Genomic DNA, 24,388 nt, shown 5'->3' with positions numbered 1-24,388 from the left:
CACATGATTGTTCTATTAGAAGGTTCTCTATGGTTGCTAAATATGTAACTCTATGTGAGAAAGGAGTTTCACATTCATTTTTCCTATGTGCGTTTTGTTTTGGGGGATTTGCACGCTGCCTACAGTTTAAAGACGTTCTGGTTATAGATGTTATACCCTGGCTTGCGAAAAGATATACATATACACACACTAGTGCTATCTACTGTGCCTTTGACTTTTTCTATCTGCCATTGTGTAACTAGCTGAAAGGAATCTGTCCTATAGCTGAAGTAGAGATAAAGATGTATTTTATATTAGATTTGTTTGAATATAGGATTGTAAGTTTAAATGTATTCTAATATGAAAGGCGTTTGCAAATACCTTCAAGGTCAGTTTTCTTCCTTTTGTATTTCATAGATTAAATTGTTCTGCATGCATCCTACAAAACAAATAATGATGGAGAACAAATTAGAGGTTCATAAGGACAGGACACTCAAAGAAGCTGTGGAAATAGCTTACAAGGTATGCTACGCAAAACACAAAGGTTTAACTGTTAGATGTAGTTTTTTCTGCTGTTGTGTATCTTTGGTTTTTAAATGTCTAATGCTGTTGGGAGTGTTTGGGAGTTGGCTTTGAGTTGGGGGGGTTTTTTGTTGTGGGGGTTTTCTTGGTGGTTGGTTTGGGGGTGTTTTGTGGGGTTTTCTTTGAGGTGTTCTAGCTGGGGATTATTGACTGAGTTTTCCATTAGTAGCCATCAGATGATTTCTGATCGGAATGATATAGCCTGACCTCTTAAAAGGCAGTATGATTTTACATACCCTCACTTCAAAATCAGACATGAGAGCTGCTGTTAGACTTGAGTAAGTTGAAAGAACTCTGAACGTTTATATTTGTATTGCAGTAAAATTTGTTGTATTAGATATGTAATAAGGTAATTCATTCAAGAAACTTCTTGCATAGCTAATAAAATAACATCAGTGGGCACTAAAGCATTTATTGGTCTTTGTCTTCCGCGAACAGGTAGAAGACATATATTGTTGCTTACCTGCTTGTACTCTTTGATTCTTGCCATATGCGTCTTTGGCTGGGAGAGTTCCAGCAAGGCAGTTAAGATTTGGAGTGTGTTAACATCTCCTTGAGATGTGCAGAAGATAATTAGTGCATATTACTTCCTCAGGCCTCTAAGATTGCAATTGTTATAAACTGATAGGCTATGTATTCCTCTGAATATACTTCTGGGACCTGTCTTCATGTGCTTATATACGTGCTTTTCAAACTTCCTTCTTCTTTTCGATGTTGAAAATGCGTGTATATATATTGCACACGTGTATATAATATATATGATATATGTGTATGTTTTTTCTAAAACCGAATTGAAATTTGTGAATTCAAAGGATTCCTGCATGTACACGTACTGAGATATTTCTAGCTTAGAAGGGAAAAACTAAACTCACAAATAAACCATTATTAAAAGTTTTGTTGTTGGTTTTTTTTTTCCTGTGTGCATGTTCTAGCTAATGGACTTAGAAGAGGCCGTTCCTTTGGATTGCTGTCGTCTTGTCAAATACGATGAGTTCCATGACTACTTGGAACGATCTTATGAAGGAGAAGAGGATACACCGATGGGTTTATTACTTGGAGGTGTCAAATCAACATACATGTTTGACTTACTGTTGGAAACAAGAAGACCTGACCAAGTTTTCCAGTGCTATAAACCTGGTGGTAAGACATGTAACGATGTATAGACAAGGATAGACTAAAATCATATATTGCATGATGACATGAAAATAAAATTTGTAAAACATAGAACTTCATTATGATGTGTGAAAGAAGAAAAACTTTATTGTGATAAATTGTACAAAGTCAGTACTCCCAACTACATACTGTGCTGTGTTGCCGACTTGTTTCTAGTTCAAACAGTTCTAAGGTATACTAAAATTTGTCCAGCTGAGGAACATTTTTCCCTCTAGCATTAAAATTGATCTGACAAGGAAATTCTGAAATTGGTCTGCTTTTCAAATTCATTACTGTCAGTATGTATTTATTGCAACCCATTAATCAGTACATCAGACAAGCATATGTGTGTTCTCTTTGCCTTTTGAATTCTCTCTCATAAATATACATGTGGTCTTGTTTTCTTCTTCCCTACAGAGGTCATGGTAAAGGTTCATGTAGTTGACCTAAAGACTGAATCTGTTGCTCCTCCAATAAGCATACGAGCTTATTTGAATCAAACAGTTTCAGAATTTAAACAGCTAATTTCAAAGGTAATTTACAGTCATTAAAGACTTGTCTTACAAAGTTTTCATTCATTCTGACTGTAAAAATGTGTCATAATTTAAATATCTAAAACGAGAGCCTTCACTTTTTGGGGTTCGTACTGTGTGTTGTGTCTAGTAGGTTAGTTGTTACAGTTGAGCTTGTCTGTCTGGTCACCGCTGCTAAAAGCAGCAGTGTGCTTCTTGGTTCCATCCAGAATTCTACCCTGACTTTTGCACAATCTTAGCTACTGTCTGGCCGTATTGCTTACTAGCTTACTGGGAAGCTGAAGAGTCATGTTCTTGTTCTTTTTGTGTTATAAGTTGAACCACCTCACTGAATATCCAGTCAGTGACAGAACTAGTGAACTGTTAACATTAACTGAACCAACATGTAACTTCCACCACTGGCTTCAGTAACTGAAATTTTGCATCCAAAGCTGTCCACATTCTCCCTACAAACCCTCCTTTTCATCCCAGCAGCCACTTGTTATTAAGATGCAGATTTACTTTTATATGGTCTTAAACCATGGAATGTTACTGCTTCCATTGAACTGGAAGACAGACATTTCACTCATTGTAAACTAGTAGGTACAGTGGTAGGTGTAACTTCATAATATTTGGTATGAAACGTGAGTTCAGTAATTTGAATTCGGTCTAGTTAAGAATTAAGTGAACAGTATGCAAAACCTGATGCTCGAGAACATTTATTTTCAGTTGGTTCATACCCTAAATAATAAGTCTGATTTCTTGTATTACTGATCACTAACAATTTGCCAGTTCTCTGCAAAGCCAATCCGTTTTAGTCTACTGACCTTATTGCAAAGCTAACACTTGCTACATATCAAAGGATGGAGGAAAGGGACTGGATGGGTTTGGGAGGTTTTTGTCCACCTTGTCTTTTGCAATTTATAAGTCAATAAACAAACCTTCTCCTTTCCCTATGAATAATCTTATAAACGAAATACTTGTTCCACTATTTGAAGTAACATATAATGTGCGTGTTACCTTATTGTCAATGTCTTATTTTAGGCTACGCACCTGCCCGCTGAAACAATGCGGGTGGTATTGGAACGTTGCTACAATGACTTGCGTCTTCTGAATGTTTCCAGTAAAACACTGAAAGCTGAAGGCTTTTTTAGAAGCAACAAGGTACGTGCTCTGGTTTTTCATTTGTTCATTTTGTGTATTTGTAGTCTTCACTGTTGTGTTGTAAAAGGTACGGATATCTGTATAGAATTTATAATGGATAACTGTCACATTTCACTTCGTACTGTGTGGAGGTTATTTTAACTAGCAAATATTGTGGTGCTGATAGAATACTATAGGCTATCTATGAAACCAAGTCACGTAACAAGGTAGAGCAGATTCAGATTCAGCATCTGGTTAATAGTCAGTGATCCAAATGATGGTGGAGTTAACAACCTTACGATGAAGTTTTTTAAGTGTCAACCCTTCTTAGGCCGCACAGGTTGGCATATTACTATGAAACCTGCCTAATTTGTTTCCTCAACCTTCTGAACAGCTATGCCTGCTCTCAGTATTAAAATTCTTAAGAAACAAGTGTCAAAACTAAGAGCAAATTTTTGGCGGGTTTTTGTCTTAAATGCAGTAATTTTTACTATGCAAATTCCCCCAAGCCAAAGTCATATTGTTTTTCCAAAAAGAACTTCTAATAAGTTTCCAATAATAGTTGTATAATTCATTCAGAAAAAGAGTAACTTGGTACTTAAATAACATCTGTAGGATTGCCCTCTTTACTACAGTAGTAATAGCACATCTTTTAGCGCATTTTGCACATCCTCTGTCTCTGAAATTTAAGCCCAAGAACGCACTATCCTTGATGGAGAAAGACTAGCTAAGGCTTTGGTGGCTTATAGCTGAGCAAAACAATGGCATTGACTTGCTATTCAGTTATTTCAAGCCCAGTTGCATTCACATTGTCACTACAAGACAGCGGCCCTTGTCAAAGGGAAAAGAGAAATGTGTTCTTTTGTTCTCTAATTTGCGCTATTGCTTATCCATGTATACATTTAAAGACTTTTTATTTATGATGCTATCCTAGAAAATAGAGAAAGGCTGTCAGCTGTGGTTGTGGGGCTCATTACTACCATAACTAGTGTTGGTGTACAGGTGAAGGGTGCACGTGAAGTGATCTGTAAATACACTTCTGAACATAAAAGCGTTTACTACAGCTGGTCAGTCTGGATACAGTTCACTCAAATGTTAACATGATTGTGAAAATAAGGAAAAGTTAAATCATTATTAAACTACAGACTCCTTAGTCTATCTTTTTCTGAAGGTGTATTTTAATTTTTTATAAAAGGTGATGTTTCTTAGTGACATAATTTTTAATGTGTGCTCAGTCCCATGTGTTTGCTATTGTTGCTTTTATTTAAAATAACACTACATGATAAAAACACTGTTATTTTACGTTCAGGTATTTATTGAAAGTTCAGAGTCTTTAGATCGTCATGTTGCATATACAGACTCTCATCTATGGAAACTTTTGGATCGTCACGCCAATACAATCAGACTGTATGTTTCGTTACCAGAGCAATCACCTGGATCTCAGTTTAGGCGAGCAGTTTATCAAAAGTCTAGTGGAGATTCAGGCAACTTGGATGAAGGCTGTGAAAGAGTAAAAGGACCTGTAGGTAATATGAAATCTGTAGAGGCAATTCTTGAAGAAAGCACCGAGAAGCTTAAAAGCTTGTCCCTGCAGCAGCAGCAGGAGGGGGATAATGGAGACAGCAGCAAAAGCACAGAAGCCAGTGATTTTGAAAACATCGAATCACCTTTAAATGAAATAGACTCTTCAACATCAGCAGAAAACAGAGAACTTGAAAACCAAATTCAGATTTCTGATCCAGAAAATCTGCAGTCCGAGGAACGGTCGGATTCAGATGTAAATAACGACAGGAGTACAAGTTCCGTGGACAGTGATATCCTCAGCTCCAGTCACAGCAGTGATACTTTATGCAACGTGGACAATGCCCCGCTTCCCCTGGCCAATGGACTTGATTCTCATAGCATCACAAGTAGTAGGCGATCAAAAGCAAATCAGGGGAAGAAAGAAACCTGGGACACAGCAGAAGAAGATTCTGGAACAGACAGCGAATACGATGAAAGTGGCAAGAGCAGAGGAGAAGCACAATATATGTACTTTAAGTCAGAACCTTATGCTGCAGATGAAGGTTCAGGAGAAGGGCAAAAATGTATGTATTCTTCTATTAAGTGCCTTAAAATAATCCAGCTTTTATTGCTATTTAATTCATATTCCGTGTTTAAAAAGTCTAATGACAGTATTGAAAAAGTTGTCAAATTAAAAACTAATGGAAGTGCAAAGATGGGAAGTTGTGTCATGTTCAGCAAAAATCTAGCCTAATTTTGATCTTGTAATAAGTGATTACAAATTTGAAGTCTTGCTTTTTTTTGTTTAAGAAAATGAGAAGCTTCCTCTATGACACATCTGTTTCCTTATATTGAAAGTGTTTTCTGGAGAGCAAGCTGAGTTGTCTTCCAGTGAAAGGCAAATAGTTCCATCTGCTGATGATGATTCACCTGTTTCAGAATGCAGTTATTTACTGTGGTTCACAGAGCAATAATTCTGTTAACATTTAGATTAACAAACCTGAAAACTCCTAGTCATTTGACTGTAAAGAAAATTAAAATATACTTGATAATTTGATTCAGTAGACTTGGTTTTCATTGACTGAAGTACAATAGAATCATAGAATAGTTAAGAGTTGGAAGGGACCTTAAAGATGATGTAGTTCCAACCCCCCACCGTGGGCAGGGATAGCTACAACGAAGTGTCTGGGTATTTTTGTGTCAGCCATACAAGTTCAGTGTAAGAGCCTAAGTAGTATTTTAATTGTCATAAAGATAAATCATTTAAACAACACTCAGTACCTGCGTATGTTTTATAACTAACAGAAGAATAATTAAGAATATTAGGATATAAGATAAATATCTTGAAAGGCAAAGGTCTTCCTCTCAAACCAGAAATCCTGACGTACTAATAGTAGATAAAGTCTTTTTTGCTGGATTTTTTTTTTTTGTGAAGAAACATTTTCATTTTTAAAACCACAGAGAAATTTAATTGCAGCTACTACAACTTTAATGAAATTACTCCTTTAGCCTGGAAGGATCTTTCTTTGGAGCTGATCTTGAATTACTTTAATTTTTCCTTTTTTTTTTTTTTTTTTTTTGGAAGGACTAGTTGGATGCAGGAATTATTTGTTTACAGTAATTTTGATGCATTCATAGCACACTCTATAAATGATTATCCTGAGGGGAAAGCTTTTATGTATCTTTAGTATGACAACATGAATGGATTTATAATTCAAATAATTTATTTGTATAGTTAAATAGTCTGAATAGCATTTTTTTTTTATTCTGAGTCATGATACAATATAATCATACTGTAGTTTGAGAGTAGTCCAAATTGAATATATTTAGAAACGCAATATCTAAAGATAAACTATTTACTTTACTTTCCAGAATTCTGTATTACTACAGTGGCATTTCCTTAATTACAAAATTATTCCATGAAAAAGTCCCTTAATCTAGAGTTTGGCTTGCCTTGTGATATTCCGTGGCCTTCCAGAACACAGCGTTAACCAAACGTTTTAATTCCAAAAGCCACGAGAAAAAAAAAGAAAAAGGTTTGGTGGCTTGTCCCTGACCCCACCAACTTGGAAGTGCTTCTCTGTCTCTCTGGAGGCAGGGGAAACCTGTAGGGGGGTTACCTGCAAATGCTCCGTCTGGCGCTCTCTATTTCTTGTCTTGCTGAATGGAGAAGATGCTGCTTTGCTCCGCTACTTCGCCGATTGCAAAATAGGGCAGTTTGGAACTGCAGTGTCTTCCACGAGTAGCTACCCATAAACACTTAAAATACAGCGAAGCTCTTCAACGTTTCAGTAACACCCTCAGATAAAATGAAAATGTGGCCATTACCTGTAATTCTGACTTTTCAGTACTGTTTTGCTGCAAGTGATAACTGCAAATATATGGAAATAATACCCTAGAGTGATTTTTTTTTTTTTTTTTTTTTTGGTATTGTGGTGTTTCATGCCATTTTTATCTTTATTTTTGCTTAGGGCTGATGGTGCATGTTGATAAAAGAATTACACTGTCTGCCTTCAAGCAACATTTGGAGCCTTTTGTTGGAGTTCCATCTTCTCACTTCAAAGTCTTTAGAGTCTACGCCAGCAATCAAGAGTTTGAGAGCGTTCGGCTGAATGAGACACTTTCATCGTTTTCTGATGACAATAAGGTTATTCAGAAGTTATTTTGAATTATTAAAAAATATACTGGTACAATATAGACAAACTTAAGAACATAATTTACAACTTTTTGTTTACTTCCCAGGTGAAATCATTACATTGGTCTTGGTAGTGTGTTACAAAATATAATTTTGATTTTGCTATCAGTTCTAACGGATACTCCTTTTACCTTCTAGATAACTATTAGACTTGGAAGAGCCCTTAAGAAGGGTGAATACAGAGTCAAAGTCTATCAACTTTTGGTAAATGAGCCAGAGGTAAGGTGTTGAATATTTCAAGATTGACTCATGAAAATAGTAATATGTGCCTTGACCAACGTTTTTCTCTGAAATCTTGAATTCCCTCTTCTCTGTACATTTTCCTACAAGTTTTCCTGGATTTAGAGAGGGAGCTTGAGATTTCTGTGTACAGAAATACAATTGGGATGTGATCTACAGTATCTTCCTTAAGTGTGTCTATTTCTGCAGTGTAAATGGAGGACAAATTAAAATGATTGGGTTTTTTGTTTTCCTTAAATGTATGAAAGTCATGTAGAATTCTTTCCAAATAAGAAACTGTTTTTGCTGATGATTATGGTTGTTAATAATATTGTACTGATATAATTTGTCTCATTCATGCAGTGCAGACAGTGGTTATCAGAACGTTTAGCTGGATAATAGTCCTCTCTGCATATGGCAAGCCTGAAACAAAAATGTCTCTCCCACATTGCAGCTCACTTGCTTGTCACATCTTTTGTGACATGAAAGTTATAGAAGTAATTTCACTGTATAGATTGCAGTCTTTAAAAGTTGACTTCACATGCGCCTTAATTTCGGATTTTATTTTTTGGACCGAACTGCAGAATATACATATTAATAGCGGATAAGCGTAAGAGACTGAAGCTGAATCGATATAGCAGGGAATAAGGGAGACTTAAAAGTAACTTCTTGTCATGGAGTTCTGGTCTGTCTGACAATGAAAGCCAAGAACGTGGCCTTTTTATTGTCGTATGGCTTATTCAATTTAAAAGTGCCTTCCAAATTGTTTAGAATGTTAATATAATGGTGGTAATTGGTAATACAGACACAAGACACTATTTCTGCAGTGGCAGGCGTTCAGAGCGTTTGCATGACCTGTCAAAGGGCTGCCGCCACGCAAATTAGTTAAACATCATTTTAATCAATTCATTGCCTACCTTGTTTATGCAAAGCGTTCTAGTGGTCATTTTGCTGGGTGGATGGGACTGGTCACAAAACATGACGAGGTGGCAAATCTACTTTTTTCTGTTCCAAAAAATCTGTCTTTAATCACTTTCTATTTATGTTCACAGCCATGCAAGTTTCTTCTAGATGCAGTTTTTGCTAAAGGAATGACTGTCCGACAGTCGAAAGAGGAGCTGCTTCCTCAGCTTCGAGAACAATGCGGCCTAGACTTGACAATTGACAGGTAAAGAGACTGCAACCTGTTAAAGTTACCTGGTTAAATATTACTTTAAAATGTGGGGGTTTTTTTCTCTTGTGGATAAAGGAGATTTTGAAAGGAGCAGAAATAAGTTACTGTGGCCTTTGAATCAGATTGTGAATGCAAATGTTAGTTTAGCAATTCTTGGCTTTCATCTCATGTAGAGTGATACAGGGAATAACATTTATGTAGAATTGCCTGTGCGCAACACGTCTACGGATTTAGATCTGAGAAATTTTAGTCTCTCTAAGGATGATGTTCCTCAGGAAGGAGAGCATTAAGTAAATCAGTTGACAAAAAAAGGCACCTTCTGTCTAGACGCAGGCTCAGCATAGATCACTGCAGCAGACTGTCTTGTGAATTATCGCAGGGTGTGTCTACAACACTGGTCCAGCGCTGTCTTCCCTTTACCCATAATCGGTTATCGCATGAAGGCTGAACTCGCTCTGGGGCCTTGGTTACGCATGTTCTCTTCTGTCAGTTACAAATGATGTGGTATTTACTGTAGAATAGCTGACACTTTGTTCACTGGAATGAAGAAAAACCTGTAAGATGCAGTAAGCAAGATGGTGCAGCCTTGATACATGCCTAAAATCAACATTGGAAGGGAAGCGTTGGCCCTTTCCTGTTGGGAAAAGGAGAAGAAACCTAGATCTGGACCAGGTTTTTCTCTTTTCATCACTCTGACTGGGCCAGAGGATTTTTGATTGCCGTGCTTGGGTTATATTCTCTACTGCCCTACAATTGTGGGGCACATCACAAAATATATGTCTGCTTCTGTGTGTGGAGAAACCATTAGGATTCAAGTTTTGTACTCATGTTTAGTCTCAGTTTAGTTGTTCATACCCTTATTCACCTCCCTACCTAAATCAAAGCTCATCCTTTTATATTGTGACTGGATTGATGCAGTAAAACTAAGTACCTAAACTGGACACCAGTCCTTCTCTAATCTTCCACCTCTCACCTCCTTCCTCACTTCCACCTCTGAAAAAAAAAAAAAAAAGCAATAAAATTGACAGAAGTGTTTGGGAATATTCTGTTTTCTTATCCACAAAAGGAAGCTGTTCTCTTCTTCCAAATCCCTACGCATTTCTTGCAGGCTTGTTTTTCTAGTGCTCGTGCATAAGGAAGCAGTATGAGCCCCAGTGGTGGTACCTTGCTGTCAGGACTATTTCAGAATGTTAAGCTTATTCCTGATAAACCCAACCAACCCTCACATAAAAGAGTTGTATTTCAGTTTTGTCAGAAAACATTCAGTTTTGATCTCTGACAGTGGAAAGCATTTATGAGCAGATAAAAACTCAGTGTTGTCTTTGTGATGTATTTACAGGTTTCGCCTACGAAAGAAAACCTGGAAGAACCCAGGCACTGTGTTTCTGGATTATCATATCTATGAAGAAGATATCAATATTTCAAGCAATTGGGAGGTCTTCTTAGAAATACTTGATGGTAATAATGATATAGTGTGAAGAGAAAGTAAAGATAATGTTAGAGATTTTATTTTCTTTAGAGAACATTAGAAAGTGTGCTTTCCCTTTTTTTTCCTTTTTGAAAGGCTGATGTTACTGATGTTTTAATGGTGTTTTATTAGAAAAAAAAAAAAGACAAAAAGCCGAAGAATTAAAAATAATAAAAGCTTTGCATGGAGCTGGGAGGGGATTGTGGAAGTGCAGATCTGTGGCTGCAGTGTACTAGAGGGCAAATAGCAGCACTGGTTTGTAGGCTTTGTGGAACCTTTTGGATGTGCTGCAGTGCTGCTGGCAGTTTTTTGCGTATGTGGTTTTTCATTGTACGTAAAAATAACTGTAGGAGTGCCTATACCTTATGCTTTCATTTGTTTTTAATTTTTGGAGTAGTCTTGGTGATGTTTGTAGTTAGCTGAAATATGTGTGTGTATTTATATACATAATACATACATCGTTTGTTTTGGAAGTCAGCACAGCTGTTCAGTCTTTTAGTAGTTTTCAGACAGGAGTGAAAAACCCACTGTTTTATCATGAAGTGCTAAATTTTTGAACAGGCCCTGTTCATCAAAACAACTTTAGAATCAAATGTTAGAGAGCAGATTGTTTCTTAAGTTCTGCTTAAATATAATTAAAAATACAGAATTTCTTAAGCTATCCTTTGCATATACACATAAGATTTGGATTCTGAGTGCAAAAGCATAACTTAAGGGGGGGAAAGAAAGTAGGCCATGCTGGTTTTCCTCTAGATTAACAGGTATTTCTGTTAATGGATAGATGAGGAATGTGAATTCCATTCACTTGGGAACTTTCTTCACAAGGATACCTGGCTTAAGTCTTATTTAGCTGTAACTCCAGTATTTTGGCAGCTGTATTCAATCTTGATATTTTTAATTCTTAACAAAATTGTGCCAATGCAAGTACCAAAACTAGAAATGAACATGGGAGGTTCAGGAGGCCTCGGATTCCTATAGACATATGTGTCAGCTCGCACTTCAGTTAAAACTTAAGTTTTCAATATTTTTGGATTAGCTTGAGAATAGATTGCTGTACTGTTCTGTAGTGAGTAGGTCTTGGTACTACTTCTTAGACCGCTGCAGCCCACCTAGTTCACAGACATGCAGTATTATAGGCTACAGGGCTTCCAGGTATTCTGTGATGTCTCGTATAGCTGTCTAGCTCTGCCCAGTTTAGCTACTTTAATCCAGTTGTAGAAGATGCAGCCGGATCCCACTATATTCTGCAAAAATTAAGTTGTACGTATCCCTGCTACCACAGAGGCTCTTGGAAGAGTGTAAAGGGAGCTGCTTTAAGTCAGGGTTTGTAAGGCCTCCCATCACCACCGTTGCTTTCATCTTGTTCTTCAGCTAAACACTGAAGACGTTAGGCGAGTAGATAATGCAACTTAGAATAATTTACAGTTAGGTTTCTTAGCATAGCAGCTTTACATCACACTGTTGCAGACATATTTATATTAGTTATTTTCTGGCTCTGAAGAAAACTTATGTTAATTGCTTCAGACTTGAAGTCAGTATCAAGAAGCACTAGGTGGCTGTATCTTCATTTCAGACAATAGGTCAGTGTTGAAAGGTGGCACAAGCGTGGTCATAGGGAAGACTGGAGAAGGTTTTTAGGGAGAAGCTTAACCAGTGGTCGTGGTTTCATGCAAAACAAGCATGTAATGGTAGACATAAATGTTTAAGCCACAAATTCTGCATGCCAAATTACAAAATTATAGACTGATTTAAAATAAAATCAGCCCTCTGATATGACTTCTGCTTATCTGGTGGTAACATTAACAGTATTAGCCTGTTGACCAGAGAAAGCTGTTACCTGAAACTGGTAAAAGGCTGGAGGCACTACATACTAAAGCTCTTCAAGGTGGCAGGTGTAAAGGAGGCTTTAATAACAAGTACATAGTTAGCGTGTGAAATTTTGGTGAAGGAAGTGAAGTGTGTGAATAAATACCAGATTGCTGAGGAAGGTCTCGCGCAAATGCAGGATCTGGAGGTCAGCCTCTGGTTAAGGTGTGCATATCTAGTGTGCAGTCTTCCATATTTGAGTATGCTTATGCTGTGGAAAACCCCAAATTTTAAACAGGATATTTGTGATGTCAATATAAGAAATTTCTCTTTTCTTTCCTAGGAGTAGAAAAGATGAAATCCATGTCACAACTTGCTGTTTTATCAAGGCGATGGAGGCCATCAGAGATGAAACTAGATTCTTTCCAGGAAGTAGTACTAGAAAGCAGCAGTGTTGAAGAATTAAAAGAGAAGGTAAAAGGTGTAACATAATGCAAGTTTCTTGTGGTATCTAAGAGCCTTATTGATGACCTCTGGGAAGCACAGAGATGTCACGGCTACAAAAATCTTGTTGTGTGGCAAATGTTTTACTCCACCCCCCCCCCCGCCCCCGGAACTGAGAACCTGCCCCATCCTGTTAACAAAGCCATACGAATTCTAGGCTTTAGTTCTTACTTTCATATAGTGGTCTGGTATCAAAGTAGTCAGGTGAATGCCTGCAAAAAAATAAAGTAATATTTTGAAGTTTAAGAAGCACAATATTACCTGTGTCCCTTATCCTTGAAAAACACATGTGGAAAAGCTGTGCTACTGTCACTTTGGTTTTTCAAGCCAGTGTTTTGGTATTCCAAAATGCCAAACCTCTCAGCTTCTTCCTGTGGGAATTTGAGAGCTGTTGCTCAGGGACAGTGTAACTATGCCAAGTAAATTGAACTGTATTTTTGGTTGGAAAGAAATATGGCTTTGGTATGGTTTGTTGTTGTTGTTTTTTTGTTTTCCCCCTTAAGGCCAGAATGCTCTGATAGGTAAGCAGACATGTGCAGCCCTGGCAGAATTCTAGAGAAGCGTGTCCCGTATTGAGACTATTTTATTGATCCGGTATATCACAGAGTTCCGCTCTTAGAGAAATGGTTATTTTTATGTGGCAATGCCCTGATGTAAGAAGGCCACCTTGGATGTTGAGGCCAGCAAAAATCGTAGTATCAGTGAAGTCTGCCAGAGCCTTACCTAACTAAAACACTTGGGATTTGGAAGTTAGGGGTTCGTAGGCTGCAAAGAGGAACATTGTTCAGCTACCGTAGAATGCAGCAGCCTTGGATTTGTGTATGTACACAGATTAAGCTATGGACTGGTTTCTTCTATTCTTTGGGTAGAAATGAAGTTAGGACTATAGATTCTTGGGTGCAGTCTTCAAGATTTCCTCCTCACTTATATCTGAAGAGCGAGTTGGCTCTTCTTGTTTCCTTGTCTTAAGAATTGATGTGCAGGAAACAATTTTAGCAGCATTCTCTCCCAGAGGCCTTTATCTTTTCACTCCCACCAGTAATAAGAGAAATTTTGAACTTGACACATCTGTAGTAACAGATGTGTTCAGCCAAATTTTATTAGCAGAGTGTGGGGCTAATGAATTTCAGGATTTGTCTGCTTTTTGTCAGTGTGGTTTGTTTAGCCCAGTTTCCTAAGGAAATGAGTTAGAAAATTAACAGTGGCTGTTAGTCTTTTCTTACCGTCAGTTTATCTGTTTTAACAGTAAATTTGACGGAGGCAAGAATCTTAGAGAGGAAATCTCTTCAAGTTTGGGGGAAATAAGCAGCCAGAGATAAATGGAAATCGAAGTTAGTGTCTGCATTGCCGTGGAGACCAGAGTGCAGCCAGCACTTGAGTTAAGGGCAGGGCAGTGGTGAGCCTGCGGTGTGCACCATGAGACTGCTCAGCAGAGGGAGGGTCCACCAAGGCCGTGCCAGGCACAGCCGGGTGACCCTGTGACAGGCGCTGGGTAGGGCTGTGCAGCAGCAGCAGGGACAGGGGATGGATGATGCTCTCCGTGCACCGAGGAGGTGTGGGACAGGGGGCGGTTGAAAGGGGGAAGAGCAGCCAGTGGGGATTGTGGGGTTGTTATGGTAGGAAGTGCAGATGTACTGAGCTGGGCTTTGGTTGTGCATATTTTATGGCTTTGCCTGCTCCCAAGTTGACTTGGTAACAGCTTTCATTTCATGCAGGGAGACTGCTAACGGCTAGCTGATGGACCTGAAGGTTTAACATGAGGCAGTTGGTCTCTTTGTATCTTGGAACTTGTATGTTTTTAATTAATTGTTTCTTTTAACTTTTTTCTGCCACCCCTTTCATCACCCCAAGAGAAGTGTGATGAAACACTATCATAGCAAGTAGCACTTGTGACACACTAGTAACTTCAGACATGTAAAAAATTTGTAACTTGTCACTGTAATTTTATTCTAATACTTTGGATCATTGGAGGACTTTCAGATATTTTAATTGACTTCTAGATTTGGCAGATCTGTTGACCTCATGTAGTCAATGTGTAACATTGTGGAATAGTATTAAATCCAACATTTTTCTTCACTTTGCAGCTGAGTGAAATAAGTGGAATACCCTTAGAAAACATTGAATTTGCAAAGGTAAGTGAGATTTTGTCTGTTTTACCTTTTAATGGCATGGCTGTGTGGTTATGAGTTTTGTTTTATTCACTAAGTAATTGCTGCTTCTCAGGGCAGAGGAACGTTTCCATGTGACATTTCCATACTAGAGATTCACCAAGACTTGGACTGGAATCCTAAAGTATCTACATTGAATGTCTGGCCTCTGTACATTTGTGATGATGGTGCAGTAATATTTTATAGGTACGTATTTTATTACAGTATACTAAACCATGCAGAAAATCTCTGTATAAGATTTGAGCAGTGATGTAATCAACAGAAGCATAAAAATACTCTTCTAGTGTCCTAAAGGAAAGAGGGTTTAAAACATTGAGCTGAAATGTTTGTGCTTCTCAGCTTCCTAAAAACCTGAATCTTAATTATGGTTATTGTTTAAGAAAACAAACACCACACGCTTTTACTCAGTCCTCCCTCCCAAACCATTGACAACAATGCTGAATGCGAAGTTTAGTTGCTACGCTTAAGCATATATCTGGATTTAATCTCTTAAAATAGAACTATATCCCTTGTGGAGTCTGCGAGAGTCTTGCCATAGGTTTTAGAGAGCAAGGATTTTATTTTCTGCGTTTATTTCTTTGAGAATTAATATGGCTTCTCTGAAAAAAAGGATGTTGCGATAATTTTATTAGCGTGAAAATTGTTTGCCAGTTGGCGGCAGTAGCCCAAAGGCACAATTTGAGGACTAAGGGCTTGAATATTTTCATTTCTCTTACACTTGGTGGGTGGGGCAACCTCGTGAACTCATTTCTCCTACAGTATTTTTCATCATTACACACGAGTTTGGGGGGAAAAGCTGGTTGATAATGTGCTGGCCTTGAAAAAAAAATTATTTGGGAGAGCAGCTGGTAGTTTCTAGTAGGGGCTGGTGGACGTGCTGCTTCCAGATGTTGGTGCTGTGACCGAATAAAGAGCAGAGTTGTAGTTGTCTATAAAGAACAGGAGTGACCAGGTAGAAAGAGGGGTGTAGGCTTCTTCCCTGCTGCCGTCCCCTGGGTCTGCTGTCAGCTAGAATGCTGAAGGGCTTTGCTAGAGTGTCTCTTAGTTTCTGGAGAAGAAAATAATCTGTAAGGGGTATTACGCTTAGTTGTGTTTTGTTTTTTTTTTTTTACTAAGTTGCTCCAAGTGGAAAAAAAAATAATACAGAAATCTAGTTGTGGTTGTTGTATTAATCTGAATTTCCATGTATATTTACATTTTAGGGATAAAACTGAAGAATTAATGGAATTAACAGATGAGCAGAGAAATGAACTGATGAAAAAAGAAAGCAGCAGACTCCAGAAGACTGGACACCGGGTAACCTACTCTCCTCGTAAAGAAAAAGCACTAAAAATTTATCTGGATGGAGCACCAAATAAAGATTTGACTCAAGACTGATACTCGCTATAGCATTTTCCCTGGGGAATTTTTTTGTTTAAAATAAAAAGGTTCGCTACTACTGTGTAGTGCCATTACGGCAGGACACTCATTAGGTGTAAAGCGCTGACACCAGCACTGATTGGGCTGCGTTACCAATCAGAAGCGCAGTGCCCCCCTTGGGTCGCTGTTCGACTTGGAATAATGTTGTGCACTATAGTCAAATGTACTGTAAAGCTAAAAGGGATGTGCAAATAAAAGATTAGAACTAAAAAGTGGGCGGGGAGGGAAACGAGTGGAAATTTTTGAGGACAGTGTGCACATAGTAGCTAGTGAAACTAGCCTCAAACAGGATACTCATAGCTTAATAATAAAAGCTGTGCAAAGGCCATGAAAGAATCCTTTTTTCTGTTTGTTTCACTGATACACGCATTACCTCATCAGAGAGTTGAAGTAAATGTTAACACTTTGGTTTTAGCAAAGCAGCAGCAAAGGGTTGCAGATGAAATGGAAGTGCTGCAAGTGTAAGGTTTTTAGAATATTCTTCCATAAAACAGGTAGTCTGAGAGGTGTCTGCAGGAAGCTGCCAGCAGGTGGTGGGTCACGTTGCAGAAGCGCTGTTGTAAGGGAAACTGGTTTTCAATAGGTTACGGAAGCTGATGAGCAGCTCTATTCTATCGCGTTCAATGTGTAAATAAAATCTGCCCTATCCATTTAACAGAACTGCAGTTCAGCTATTTACCGTGGTATTTCTTTTCACATATCAACATTCATTGTGTACATTTGGAAGTATAGTTGCCTATTTAAATTTGTATTCATTTTATGTTTGACAATGCTGGGTACTTTAGGGTTGTATTTCCCCTTGTTACTGAAGTTTCTGTTTTGTTCAGCTACTTTTTGTACATTTTGGTTTTGAGACTATTACAAGTTTGCATCTTCTCCACCCGCTGAAAGTCATTTTATTTTTCCCAGAGTTGATTCCGTAGCTATATGTAGTCAAATATCGGGGTGACATCTAACACCTCAACATCCAAACTTGGTAGTTCAGGTTGTGGTGCAAAGACTGATGCAGTCACCGTGATTTCATTGCAAAGCCTAGGAACAGCCATTTTTTGCTTTGGTCCGTAAAGATCAATAGAGAACAATTCTCCGTAGTTTTTGGAAAACCACCTAATTTATATCAATCAAAAGATTTTGGTAAACTTTTTCATGCCAGATGCTGTTTACAACAATGAACATGCCAATAAAACATTTGTTCATTCTGTTGTGTTATTTTAATCATTAAATGCTGTGGTTTTTATTTGAAAAATTACGGAAGTATTTCATGGAAATAGACTTTCCCAGGGCAACGTCAGACTTTGTCTCTATATGTGTGTATATGCACATACACCCCCTATGCGTGTACGCAGTATTGGAGGAAGTGTCTGCTGCTCCTCTTTATTTATATTCACACCAAGGTGTTTTTCCAACTCTAAGTTTCCTTTTCCAGCATTGAATTCCTCACCAGTGAAACCTCTAAGCTCCAGATATGATGGGCAGCTAAGTTCTGCTCCAGAGAGGAAAACACATCTTTGATAACTGGACGTTCAGTGCTTCCTTGCTGACCTGCAGCAATCTAAAATCCTGAGCAATCTGGCAGCTTGAGAAGCAGGCGCTGCCCAGGGGAATTCCCTCGTTCTTCCTGTTTGACCTGTGCCACCTCTTGTCCAACATAGGTGAGGTGGAAGCAGGTGCAAAGGAAGCATAGAGCAAATACCATCTAGTAGGCAGAGAACTTAATTAAACTACCATTTACATATGTATATAGACTGCTTGAAGGATCCTTGGGGGGGGTTCGGAAGAGAGAAAAAAAAATTAACTATTAAATGGGTCATGAATTTTCTTCAAATTCAGACGTTTGGAGAAGCAAATTCCAGAGATGAAATAAAGTAGGGTTAAGAATTCCAAAAACTGCTTGCTTAATCTCTGTTTGGGAAAATTCTGTTGAGAACTTCTTCAAAGTAGTTAATTTTAAACCTGTAAGTCTTGACAGAAATCTGGATAGAGGGCTGAGGGGCATCCTTATCATGACATCCTTGTAATGACTAAGCGTGTACTGGAATATATTCTGGCTGGTTTGGGAGACATTTTTCAGCATCTGCTTTACATTCTGATCATTTCAAACATTTTTGAGTTTGACCATGGGTGTTTTAAATAAACAAAAAGCTGTGAGTTTCTAACTTGCTTAGTTCAGCAGAAATTTGGGACAGTTATTGCTCTTGTGAAGTATTTCTTTAACAGGAAAACTGCAATGTTACTTAATTCATTTTGTATATATGGGCTGTCTCTAAAACACAGCAATTTTATTAGGGATAGAAAGGAAAGGCAAATTCAGTGAACTCTGGGCATGTCTTGGTGCGCATGTGTTGGTGTATGTATTGGTGGTAAAATCAATCCTTAAACTAAAAGTCAGACTGTTCTGATGAAATAACCTTTCTGTTCATAATGATGATGCTTATTAACATTAATTCTGGTACCCAAGGAATTTGTTGAAAAGCTTTCATAGACCATAAGCGGTGAAAGACTTGCAGGTTAGTAGCAGAGTCTTGTAGCTGCTCTTGTGAAGTTACTGGTTCTCTACTGTTCCAAATCAGACATAAGCAGTACAGATTATTTGGGAATAAGCTCCACAAAAAGTTATTTGGCTGGAGTCTTGTGTCATCTTTTACAATGTGCAATAACAGATGGTGAAATCTATATCAAAAAAAAATGTTAATAGTAGAAGAGCCATTGTAGCAAACTGTTGAGACAGCTGGGAGCTGGGGAGTTTAGTGGATTGGATTTTATTCTTAGCTTGTTATTGATTTCTTAAATCAATGACCTGTTAACATGGTAATGATAATCACACTTTGTAACATGCACAGATTGATGCCTTTGAAGTGTATTAAAAGCACAAACCATTTCTCAAAGAATTTTCTCTGGGTGTAGTAGATTCAAGGAGGAAAAGCACAAGTCTCTAAATGCCAGAAGCTGTTTAGATTGTCTTACTGCTAAACTGAAGTAATGAATTTACATTCACTGTGTCTCTCGACAAGGGCAGGTGATGATGGAGTACAGTCAACACATCCTGCAATTGACATTAGCCAAGAAGGTATGTTTGTGTAGGGCACAATGGTGCCATATCTGTGGCACCGGTTTAGCTCTAGCTTAGGCACAGCCTTGTAATTGCAGCTGCACTATTCTACATACTGTGATTTTACACATTCATTGTACATCAGAGAGTCTGTATTCTTTGTATTCAGCCCATTTAGCTGTTTGTTCTGCAATTTTGAGTAATATATTTTGCCCTTGAGAGACAGAGCCTTGAACAGGCAAGTTGAAAGTTTCTATGTAGAAACCAATGTGTTACATGGATATAGAAGTGTGTACACACTATTTGTTATTTTTATGGAAAACGTTACAGGCTTTTTTTTGATAGTATGCCCCTTATGTAGTGGGGGAGGCCAATGACCATTGTATATCAAAGTGTAAAACTCAAGGGATACTCTGGCTACTCAGTTCTTAAGTTACACTGGCAGCTGCTGCAGGACAGATGGCATCCATTGTGCACAGCTGAAAAGAAACTCTGGGTATATTCATCTAGAAGGGTAAGCATTCTTTATCTTTTCCATCCTTCCACAATGCGTGTGTGATGGGAGGGTTGTGACACCCAGAATCTCTTATGTTGCAGCTTCACTGATTATAGTCTCAAAAAAAAAAAAATCTGCTTAAGATAAATGATTGAAAGAGTCCAAAGTAGATGGTTTTTAGCCTAGAAAAATAAGTGATTCTAAACATAGGTACTCAAAAGTCACTTCTACAGTCACTGATAACTTAAGATAATTTATGCTTATGTGTATTTTTTTTAATGAGTAGAAGTACTGATAAGTTTATTTCTAATGTACAAGGGGAAAGTACTAATCCAGAAGAAACAATGATGTATTTCTTATTTGTCTTTGACAGCAGGTTTTGTCCAAGGATTGAATGAATTCCACAGTCATTTGAACATGCAGGTTTGGTGCACAGAAAAGGATGCTCAGAGAAGACCTTGTTTATTGCACTTCTATCCAGCAGTATGTGTTTAGGGTTTATATAAGCAAGACACTAGACAAAAATTTCTAGAAACAACTAACTAAACTGTCTGGTGTTTGGACTTTAAATTTCATCTCCCAAAACCAGGTCATGAGCTGAGTCGGGCTCGGGCTTCAAACCTGCTTGGTCCTCCAGACTTTCTAATTCTTTACGCACTTCCTGAATGACACTGCTTTCTTCATAATCGGAAAGAATATCTCTAGGTATCAAGCTGAGAAATGGCATCTCATCCATGATTAAGGGATCTTCTTTTTCATTATTCCTGGTTTCATTGGCAGACAGTTCACACACAGATGTAGTGCTGTGGCTGTTGGAAAAAGAGAGATCTGGTCATATTGTATGTCTTCTCATGTTCTTTTACTCGTTCCTTAGTAAAATTTTTCATTCCCTCCCCACATGAAAGCGTGTTAAGTGCATAATACGGTCAGATCTACCATAGCTGTTTTAGTTGCTTGGCAGCTGGAGAGTTAAAAGATGAGTTGTCCACATACAGAGCTAGACCAAAGATCCTAATAGATCCTAATAGAAAATGTTTGCTACTAGGACACAAGATGGCAGTGGACCTCAGCACAACCTGGCCTGTCCTACCTACAAGCAATAGTGATGACTAGTCCTTTCTGTTCATGTCATAATACCAAGTTAAGAAACATGATGCTCCAGCTTAAAAGGAATGCAGAAAAAATATTGTTTGCCATCAAGCTGTAGAGTTGAGAACTTAAGCGTTATCTATTTAGTTCTAAATAGGATAGCGTAGTACCTGTATTTGCTGCTTAGTTTTGAAAAGTAGCTTCAGTTGCCTGCAAACAAACTTCCCACGCTTGTAGGAACTTTAAAAGGCAACAAGAATGATTTGTACTTGACAGGGGCAGGGGAAGAGAAGTTGTTGATGGTGCATCCACTATCCCTTTGTGCTACATGGCACAGAACAGGGCTATGGGGCCCTGTGACAGTGCGAGGTGATGGCTGCTTGTGCCAGGCACCCCTCAGAAACTGCCGAAAGCTGCAGCCTCTTTCACTTGAAACAAAGGGTAAATGGGCTAATTCAGGAACTAATAAGTTCCTGAAGCTTATTTTATGTACATCTTGAATTCTTGTGTGTTCTGCTTTCTAGGAGTTTTAAGGCTTCCATTTGGGCGGACTATCCCCATATTCGCTAGGATATAATCTGATAGTTTCAGTGTTTATCACTCACTAGTAACATTTAGCCAAGGACCACCTCAAGCAGAGATAGGCTGTTTCTTTTAGTAAAGAAAATGTTACCTGAATCTTTAAATTCACATGTAAATTCACAGAAGCAGCTTTATCTTACTGTCCATGCGAGCCGTGGGCAGGTGATAAGCACAGTGTTACTGTATTTGTGATAACTCGGATGAATAATTCGTGTGGCTATAGCTGCACAGTTCAGTTATAGTCACACCCTAACTCCTTTCTGTGTTTCTATATCCTCTGCTGAAATGTTTTCCTTTACTAGACACAAGATTTGCTGATACACCTTCCCAGAGGTTCATGGTACTTGAACATTAACTAAAATTTTGGTGCTGAATGGATGGGATCAACTCTGCTTGCTTACTTAAATGACGTTTATGAAACAAAATGTGATTCAGGTACTTTTCATGCATGAAAAAATGTAGAAACAGAGTTGGACACAGAAGAAGAGAGAAATAGTGATCTACATCTCTATCACAGCTATGCTGTCTTGTTGAAAGTTAATATAATGAAAATGGTAGTGTAGGAACAAACTTGGAGAACTTACAGCGCACATGTAAATGCTTTTAGTGCAAAACTGAAATGATCTCACTTTCTCACAATGAAATTGCTGATAATACAAATAACTGTCCTTTTAAAGAATTGTTAAAGGCACAATACAGTAAAAGGTTTAGAAAATGTGGAGTCAGCCTGCTTCCTATTCCATGATACTCAATGACACTGAAGAAATCTGCACAGTATGAATTTTTCAAGTATGAACAGCAGATCTTAAGTCAGCAGTAGGGAAACTGGCTTCTTGGATTAGTTCAAAACTGAAGGAAAGTGCAGCCAAATATATCTCTTTTTTTTTTTTTTTTTTTTCTTGTGATAGAAGTGACCTTCTGTAAAGCTGATCAGTAGTACAGGAACATGCCTGTTTATACTTACTGCATGTATTAAAGTGTCTTAATTATGTCATGCGTATGAAAGCAAGCAAAACTTCTAACAGAAGCCAAATCTACCACAGAAAGCTGGTGGACAAGAGCTGCATGTAGAGAATTAAATTGGGATGCTACATCTCAACAGCTGTTAGTACTTTCTGATGGATTAAAAAGCAGTGCCAGCCTGATACACAAAGTTAAATCATACAGGATTAAGGTGTTGCCAGACTCAATTACACACTTTATAGTGCAGAAGAATCTGCAAGCTCTATATCTATTTACCGTAGAAAGACACCCTTCAAAAATTTCAAGCAGTTTGCTTGCCCGGTTTTAGTCTTTACCTCTGAGGTTGGCAGATCAAGCCACTTGCACATGGGCATCGCTCAAGTACTCCATCAGGTTCCAGTTCCCAGGTGATGAGGTTGAGAAGTCTGTTTGAAGGATCATGGCAGGGTTCACCTTCTTCAGGTAATGGAGTGCACACAGGAAACAGTAGTTCTGCATGCCAGAGTAAATTAATTTTACGAGAAGTCGTTAACTGTCTCCTAAAGTGAGATGACCTAATCTTTAAGTCTACACAAAAAACATGAAAAGACAGGCTTGAGTTCTCTTTAAGTCCGCTTACATATTAGGGAGCTATAACTTAGTGTTCTTTCCACTAGGTGGGAGTAAGACATTTGAAGTTTATGCTTAATGAGCAAGATCAACTGCAGCTTCACTAAGAGACTACTGTCAGTACAGTAGTACTGCACAATCCAGCCCTTGGAGATTTGAAAGACTATTCTAAAACCAAGAAAACAAAAATTACAGTGAATCCTTTGCAATGCACAGCATTAATGCTTTAAAATCTGAATAGAGAAATACCTGTATATTTTAGAACTCTGTTGTTTTTCCTATTCTATTTCTTTTCAGAGGTTACAAATACAGATTTTCAGAGACTGAATAATGAGGTTACAAGAACTAATACTCAGCCATTTTAATTTGTTACAGTAATTCTACAATAGGCAAAGCTGTTTTATGGCATTTGGGGCTTGGCACCCTTGTTTATGCACAGGGGTGAATGTCAACCTTAACATTGAAGGTCTACTATGTAATGCTCAAAACTGCCAAGGAAAAGCTGAGCTGTTGGAGCTTTCTCCTTTGTTTTCCTGAAATGCCCTAGTAGCGTGATCTCCCAGCAGGCTTGATGGCCGGACAGGCAGCTCAACTGTCAGTGAAGGTACAACTTCTTCTCTTCCTCATAGCGAGAGTCATGAAAAAAGTTATCTAGAGAAGTATCTACCTGATGTAGAAAGATGGCTGGAATTGTATCCCATCACTACAAAATTCAGGTGAACTATGATAAAAAGTGGTGAGGACCTAGTGGGTATAAAATGGTAGAAGCAGCTAGGCCCTGACCAGGCAGGATTTAGGACTTATTTTAGGCCTGATACCTTCTCCTCCTCTCTTCTCTTCTGAAAATCAAGTTTCATGTTCCCATGTGGACTGACAACATAACCTGAAACATCATTCCTCTATATCTCGTCTGTCCAGTCAGTATTGCGTAGTGTGGGGGAGCTGGAAGGCTCATATAAAACTCAGATGCAATGTATCTGCAATCTGATGGCGTCTTGCTGATATGAAGGAAAAGCCACTTTCAGTAGTCTCATTTATTTATTTTGTACATTTTTAATTCTCTTATTTTTGTTCTATTGGGTGAAGGTTTGACACAGAGCTCCGCTACTTTTAAATGTCTGAGACTCTCCTTTAGAAACAGTAGATTTTTGTGCTTCTCATGCTGGTCTCCTCTCTAGTGTGCCATAGGCTTTTCTTTCACTGTTGTGCACCCCTATCAGACTGTTTCTCATTCTGAATTCTATTAAAGTTTTATAATGAAGTTAACACAGTGTTT

At 38.2% G+C, this 24,388-nt stretch overlaps 2 protein-coding genes across 9 annotated transcripts in view; one reads left to right on the top strand and one right to left on the bottom strand.

The window, feature by feature from the left end:
• USP47 (ubiquitin specific peptidase 47) overlaps nt 1-17,539 on the top strand; it is a 58,754-nt gene extending 41,215 nt beyond the window's left edge. For all 8 annotated transcript variants that reach the window (XM_054200429.1, XM_054200424.1, XM_054200425.1 and 5 more), the window contains 13 exons: nt 397-501; nt 1,494-1,701; nt 2,131-2,246; nt 3,270-3,389; nt 4,678-5,455; nt 7,343-7,518; nt 7,705-7,785; nt 8,838-8,953; nt 10,299-10,417; nt 12,577-12,707; nt 14,822-14,869; nt 14,961-15,091; nt 16,108-17,539. In XM_054200429.1, coding sequence (XP_054056404.1) covers nt 397-501; nt 1,494-1,701; nt 2,131-2,246; nt 3,270-3,389; nt 4,678-5,455; nt 7,343-7,518; nt 7,705-7,785; nt 8,838-8,953; nt 10,299-10,417; nt 12,577-12,707; nt 14,822-14,869; nt 14,961-15,091; nt 16,108-16,282 — 2,304 coding nt within the window. In that variant the 3' untranslated portion in view covers nt 16,283-17,539. The remainder of the gene's footprint in view (nt 1-396; nt 502-1,493; nt 1,702-2,130; nt 2,247-3,269; nt 3,390-4,677; nt 5,456-7,342; nt 7,519-7,704; nt 7,786-8,837; nt 8,954-10,298; nt 10,418-12,576; nt 12,708-14,821; nt 14,870-14,960; nt 15,092-16,107) is intronic.
• A 538-nt stretch (nt 17,540-18,077) lies between these two features.
• DKK3 (dickkopf WNT signaling pathway inhibitor 3) overlaps nt 18,078-24,388 on the bottom strand; it is a 30,760-nt gene continuing 24,449 nt past the window's right edge. Inside the window, 2 exon segments of the mRNA XM_054200445.1 lie at nt 18,078-20,678; nt 22,839-22,995. Coding sequence (XP_054056420.1) covers nt 20,435-20,678; nt 22,839-22,995 — 401 coding nt within the window. The 3' untranslated portion in view covers nt 18,078-20,434.

This window comes from Rissa tridactyla, chromosome 4 (assembly GCF_028500815.1).
Source record: "Rissa tridactyla isolate bRisTri1 chromosome 4, bRisTri1.patW.cur.20221130, whole genome shotgun sequence".
NCBI classification, from domain to species: Eukaryota; Metazoa; Chordata; class Aves; order Charadriiformes; family Laridae; genus Rissa; species Rissa tridactyla.
This window is presented reverse-complemented; position numbering and strand designations above follow the sequence as displayed.